Source organism: Perkinsus marinus, assembly GCF_000006405.1.
Source record: "Perkinsus marinus ATCC 50983 genomic scaffold scf_1104296972806, whole genome shotgun sequence".
Taxonomy (NCBI): domain Eukaryota; phylum Perkinsozoa; order Perkinsida; family Perkinsidae; genus Perkinsus; species Perkinsus marinus.
The window spans coordinates 49,106-55,500 of NW_003201665.1; the positions used below are offsets into that span (position 1 = coordinate 49,106).

The 6,395-nt window shown below is 46.4% G+C and overlaps 3 protein-coding genes across 3 annotated transcripts in view; all 3 read right to left on the reverse strand.

The window, feature by feature from the left end:
- Nucleotides 1–294, reverse strand: part of Pmar_PMAR000617 (10 transmembrane domain, possible aa transporter, putative) — a gene marked incomplete at both ends in the record, with an annotated part of 1,700 nt that extends 1,406 nt beyond the window's left edge. The window contains one exon of the mRNA XM_002766481.1: nt 288–294. Coding sequence (XP_002766527.1) covers nt 288–294 — 7 coding nt within the window. The remainder of the gene's footprint in view (nt 1–287) is intronic.
- A 2,218-nt stretch (nt 295–2,512) lies between these two features.
- Pmar_PMAR000618 (10 transmembrane domain, possible aa transporter, putative) lies at nt 2,513–4,037 on the reverse strand. The gene has a single exon (XM_002766482.1). The coding sequence runs from the start codon at nt 4,029–4,031 to the stop codon at nt 2,667–2,669; it is 1,365 nt and encodes a 454-aa protein (XP_002766528.1). The 5' UTR covers nt 4,032–4,037; the 3' UTR covers nt 2,513–2,666.
- A 1,145-nt stretch (nt 4,038–5,182) lies between these two features.
- Pmar_PMAR000619 (hypothetical protein) lies at nt 5,183–6,271 on the reverse strand (the record flags this gene model as incomplete). Its single annotated transcript, XM_002766483.1, has 3 exons — nt 5,183–5,248; nt 5,292–5,444; nt 5,666–6,271. The coding sequence occupies 3 exons, from the start codon at nt 6,269–6,271 to the stop codon at nt 5,183–5,185; spliced, it is 825 nt and encodes a 274-aa protein (XP_002766529.1).
- Nucleotides 6,272–6,395: the final 124 nt, after the last annotated feature.

Here is a 6,395-nt window from a genome sequence, read left to right on the forward strand (position 1 = left end):
GATTACATATATTCCTACTCCAACACTGTATAGGAAACTCTCCTGAGCTCAGCAGGTGAGGAAAGCGATTACATATATTCCTACTCCAACACTGTATAGGAAACTCTTCTGAGCTCAGCAGGTGAGGAAAGCGATTACATATATTCCTACTACTCCAACACTGTATAGGAAACTCTTCTGAGCTCAGCAGCTGAGGAAAGCGATTACATATATTCCTACTCCAACACAGTTGCAATATCAATCGCTTTCAAATTCGAATGATCTAATTTCAATATTCAATACAGTACTCGCCATCTACAACAATCATTATGAAAAGAAGTTCATCTTTCAACCTAACCTCATGAACAACAATGGTAAAAGAATTTGCTCGAAACTTGTCTTAAGACGCAATGAACTTTCCCGCTCAGTTTGCGCGTACTGTATGGAAAGTCCTATTCAAAACTGGTTGAGGTTTCACTTTTTTTTCTCGAGAGATGGACAAAATGTTAAAGAGTTTTGAAGATTATCGTTGTGGTTTATTTGGTTTTTCGGATGAAGTTTTGTATCAGAATTCGTTGAAGGACTCCGCCGTTAACGCGGTGAATCGATTGTCGGAATATATCGCATCGTCGCTGATACAAACATGTGGATGGAAAAGCAACGAAATTGCTTTCCTTGGTGTTGGCCAAGGAGGTGAGGGCGGAGCGAAGCGTTTCATGTTTGCCATTTTTGTAAGGTACTATTGCGTTGGAGATTGGGAGGAGAATGGAAGAGGAATTTGCGGGTTTGTTTGTGTTAAGTCCGGACGAGTTGCCGTTGGCGTGTAGGGGTGGGTTGAAAGTGGCCTATGTTAGTGGATGGGAATCAGGTCCGGAGGAGAAACGCCGAGTTACTCAAAGAGTGGTATTGATTAACGGACGAAAGGACGAGGTAGCGTCTGTTTGGGGTGATGAGATGGTCTAGTGGTAGAGCATCTTGTTTTAGTGGTAGTCACTCTGGTTCGAATCTTTCTCGGGGCTTTTCAGGCTCCCTCGGGCTGTGTGCAGGCGATCGAATCGGAGTTGAAGTTGGAAGGAGATATCGTCCAATTGCATGAACTAGATGGAAAAGCGATGGATGTGTTGAAGGACCGAAACGGCGAGGCAAGAATACTACTATGAAAGATTTCTGTTAGCGCCGTTTTTAATATTCAATGTGAAGGATACACTTCGTATGTCGGCTTGAAATCTCCAAAGCCGACCTATATCATTCTAAGTGTGAATATGCGAACAATGCTGGGCTTATCAGATTGGAAGTTCATAGGCTTTCAACTGAATGGCGTTTGCTCTTTATTGGGAAAGATTGGATTTTAGTTCTCCTCCGCCCACCAATTTCCCCGTACGTGTATGCGCTTCCGTGTTAGGGCGAGATATTTATGCGCTTTATCGCATCACGCTTGGCCGCCATTCGGATGAGGAGTCTCGGAGCAGAAGAAGTGAACTGACGTTTCCAACTTTAAACGCGAAATTGGTTGTTGTTGTTGTTGTTGTTGCAGTAGTTGGTATGATGGAATTCCATCGGTCTTTCGCAGCGATTAGTAACAGTAACAACATTTTAAGGAAGGCGCGCGCGATCACAACCGGGGGGTGCTTAAAGGCCTTAGATAGCAATCTCGAACCGAGCACTTTGAATGAGGGAAGCGACAATGCAATTAGCAATGCGTGTAACCGCGTAGAATGATAAGTACATCGAGATGACCGGGAGACCGGAGTGTACGTCTCGTTTTGTCTGCATATATCTTTCGGTGATGTCATATGAGCGCCTCTGTTGCGTTAAGTTCCACCTGTGATATGAAAAAAAACATGCTCACAATTCACTTCGCGAGAACACACATCTCACCGACGTTTTTCACATACTATCAAGTACTGGGTCAAACGGCTAAAACTTCATTGTAGCAACACGACGAAGGGAGACTTGTTTTGAGATGAGTACACCGAACGTTGCGAATAATGAGGTGGACATTTACAGTAATCTCCAACGGTGTATCGTACAACCCAAAAGGGCTCAGAATATCATGGCCTGCATGTCATTCAAAAAGAGCATCTTAACTGGCTTGTCTTTGGGAGAATATCATCCAAATGTGAGAGGGAGAATTGATGATGAATGCGTCGTGAAAGTCACTGATATTCAATGCAAACGGAACGCGAAGTTTATTATCTTTGATCTCGACAGGCGTAAAAAGTTTTAAATTTTTGTCTTCCACCAAGGCACGTGACGATCCTGATAAATGTATTATTAACACATTGGGGCGAATGAAGCGTCCAGTGACTTTGGTCTCCAGTTTCACCCGCATGCCACATGCCTCCATGGGTTCCGGTCTGTCGCTCCACCACTCTACGTCCGACCACGCGCTGGATATTTCATATTCATCATCTCAAAAGCGGCCAGCAATAGTTGTAAACTCCCAAGATTTCGAACCCCCGATGTGGATAACTTAGCAACACTATTCAAAACCTCGGGGAGATGTGAAACTTGATAGCGAGAAAAGTGATGTGATAATTCCCCCTTTATATAAGATAATCCTCTAATAACGAGATCCGAATCTCTGATGAAAGAAAACCAGAGTTTTCCTGCTTGCGCGGAAACAATGGTTATCACCACTTTGGTGAAAAAACTATCAGGAATGTTGTGTCTTTTATAGACACCATTCAACTGACAATGAGGCTGTACAATAGTCCTGTGAGGCAGAGAGGGAAAAAGAGTATACTAGTGACAAAGAGGGTTAAGGCTAGATACCATTCAACAGACTGATGGCCGAACACTTCCCTCCACGATGCCTTCCGATCAGCACTACCCTCACCCGGGCGCACGAGGCATATGTTCAAGTAGACAAAGCAGGGTATTACAAAAGCGAGGAAGTTGGTACCGATGATGCCGATGAACTGAATGGTAACACCAAGGTCCTCAAAGATGATTGCCAGAACCGTACAGATGATTAGGAATGATACTGTCGTTCCGATATGCAACTTTAGGGTATCCTGTAGATTAGGGAAGTAATAGGTCACAACACTCGAGATGGACTGCCTTGCTGGGAAGAGCAACAATGGGAACGCAGTGAGCACGGCGAATGGTAGAGCGATATAACCGATGTGTATGGCGATGTTGGATATCGGCAAGTTGAGGTAAAAGTTGGACTCGACTGTATCACCAAAAGCGTAGTAAGGCGCTGTCATTGCGAGGGCGTAGAAGATAAGGGCGACCGCTATAGAGGAGACCGATGTGGTAGTCAACTTCTTCATGTCGCGGTTGACCATATCCTCGGCAACCGAAGGCAGATTGAAGTGACAAGAGTAGCCGAAAATGAAGATCGGAAAAACCGACAAAATCGACCAAATGGTTGTGGTCGGCGGTATCCCGACGTAGCGCTCCCCGACTTGTTCGTCTACACTGAAGGAGTAGATAACACCGGCAGCTACTGCATAGAGGAAAAGGCAGAGTCCGATGAAGTTGGTGATGGCAGTGTATGTTATTCTCTTGAGGAAACAGATGGGCAAGAGCAGAAGGAGGATGAAACCGATGAGACCAACTCGGATCCAGAATCTAGTCTCGCTTGTTGAACCGGGGGACCAGGTTTCGATAAGGGCCAAACCAAGGCTAGAAAAGACCTGTAGGTAAGCGGTATCGATACCGGCATTGTGGATGAACATGAGGGAGTCGATGAATAGTGGCATGCTTGGATAACCAGCAAACACAGCGAAGGTACTGTAGCTCAGCCTTTTACCGGGCATCTTCATGGCACACCTGCTTATCAGGTGTAAGGAGAAGTGAGATAAGAGGGCAAAGACGACCAGAAGGACGAGACCCAATGCCCACCCACAAACAGCCTGTGCATCAGAAAAGCTCAGCATACCAGCTCCGATGATCGACTTGGTCAAAGTCGACCAACCGGTGAGAACATTGCCTCTTGGTGGTAGGGGAGCTGTGTCAAAATCTAGGAGAACCTTACCCTTGGGCTTCGCATCCTCGAACTGCTTGTGGGAATCCGATGCTGATATACTGTCCGTGTCAGTCATTGAAGTGGTCAAAAGCTCTAGTGATAGGAGTTTCAAGCCCCACCTTAGCCGCGTCACAATATCGTGCATGCGTGCAGGGAGACATTGATACTGAGAATTCTAGGCCGAAGGTGTCTATGTTGAATCCCCACTAGGAGCTCCTGAGGCGGCTCCTCTCTTTATTACTGGATAAGCTCTATTTATTAGTGGAGCACACCTGTAGTACCCCCCGACGGTACAGTTTGTTATGGGATTCTGAGCCCATCTATGTGCTTGCGTGCTTCCTAAGATCATCCACAGCTAATGATAGTTCGCCCTCTCCTTTTAAGTCACTCCCCCTTAAGTCTCCTTAGCTACCCCTATAAGCTCATGAGTGTTATCATGGCCTGGTGCTCTACTGCCACATCACACATCCATTCTATCTCCTTCTTGTGCATGCGTGCATAGCTAATCATCCAATGATGTCATGGAGGAGGAGGAGGGGATTGATGTAGCCATGGGCTTATATACGCGGGGGATTCAATGTCGGTAAGCGGGGCGGCTATGCCACTACTCCAAGATACGCCTCAGTAAGATCAATCCCTCAAAGTGGGGCGGCTATGCCACTACTCCAAGATACGCCTCAGTAAGATCAATCCCTCAAAGTGGGGCGGCTATGCCACTACTCCAAGATACGCCTCAGTAAGATAGATTCCTCGGAGCGGGGCGGCTATGCCACTACTCCAAGATCCCCTCTGTGTCAACCTGTACTCGTCGGCTAGGGTCTCCTCCTAACCATCAATTCTCACACACTGTGTGGTCACCCCATAACCACCAAAGCGGAATGCCATGAGCAGTTCACTCTTTGGTTTTAACATCAAACGTGGGTGGTCAAGTTGAATCTATTCACCCTCTGTGCGCCTCCTCCTCGGCCTATGGTTGTATTCACGGATACTAGTTCGAATAGATCATTTCATAACGAGTGGAGCTCAATGTTGGTAGTTCGACATAACATATTATAACGGCCTCGATCGGGTGCAATGGAAGGGAGCGGTGTAGTGGAAAAGGCCAAGGGCTGGATAGCACAATTAGTTGATGAAGCTGGTGAAGTAGCTGAGCTATAGATACTCATTGGGAGCACTGGAATTCGACAAACCACGATTGATGAACATTTAATCATCAACAAAGACATTCTAAGCATATACCACTCTCGCGCCTGGAACCATCAAAGGCGCAGTTTCACCAAAGCCACGAGGCATCTGAGAATGAGGAATGATCAGTAACACGACCGCATGAGCCCACCTGTTCCCTAATGCCCTTCCTCTTCTGTCGCCATGTAGCAGCTGCAGCAAGTAGGAAAAGAAGTGCCACCACAAACATGATGACGGCTGACCAGAGGGTGATAGCTGCGATGTTATTCACCATCGCTTGTCCTGTTCTACACCAGAGGCCAGTCTGAGGAAAACCAACTCGAATAACACACATGTTGTACTCTCGTCCATTTATAAATATCCACGAGCGACTATCCCAACTTTGACTCATGGACGTTGGAGAATGAATACCCTCAACAACTCTACGTGGATTGAGTTATGATCATCAACTGTAAGATCTCAAACAGAGCAGACTTATAGGGTAGTTAATAGTTGTAGAGGAAGCCACAGGGTCCCATTACTCACCACGCCTTTAACGTTGTTCGCCTGCTGTCTTGGAAACGACAAGCACATGAGATATTCCCTGCCAGACTCCTTAGCCGGCTGAGGAGTGGTGGCGACAGCGTTCAAAGCCTTCTGTGTTAGCTCATGATCACATTGTACTTTCGAGAATTTACCATCAAAATTTCGAGTCATCTGTCCTCCAAAATGGCACCCAGCGTTCACGTAGACGCCAGTGAAGTCTTTTTCAACCTCAGTAATGATGGAGATAGCAGCCTTGGACAACTTGGTAGAGTCAATACCGTTACGAGCGACTTCGAAGAAATCCGCAGCCCAGCTGGATAGCCATAGACCGGCAAATGTAGTGAGAGCAGCGTAAATGATAGCGATGAAAAGCACACTGGAGATGCCCTCACGATAGGCTTTGATCGTCGAGGAACGGCTGATACCCAATGCAGCGAAGATCAGCAGACTGATCGAGAGGGCGAAGCCGGCGAGGTAGACGTACCAAGCTGGAATAGGACGGGTTATGGGGTAAATGAGGACACCAGCGATGATAGCAGTGAGAGCCAGACCAAGAAGGGCGATGATGGCACAGAAGAGGTTGAGGTAGATCTTAGATAAACCCATTGAGAGGGGAGAAGAGGCCTGATAGTAGACAGGTAGGATTGATGATTAATACTATCAAATAGTATTTATAACTCGATTTAGAAGCTCGATCTGAAGCTGTGAAATTACCATGTACACATGTTAC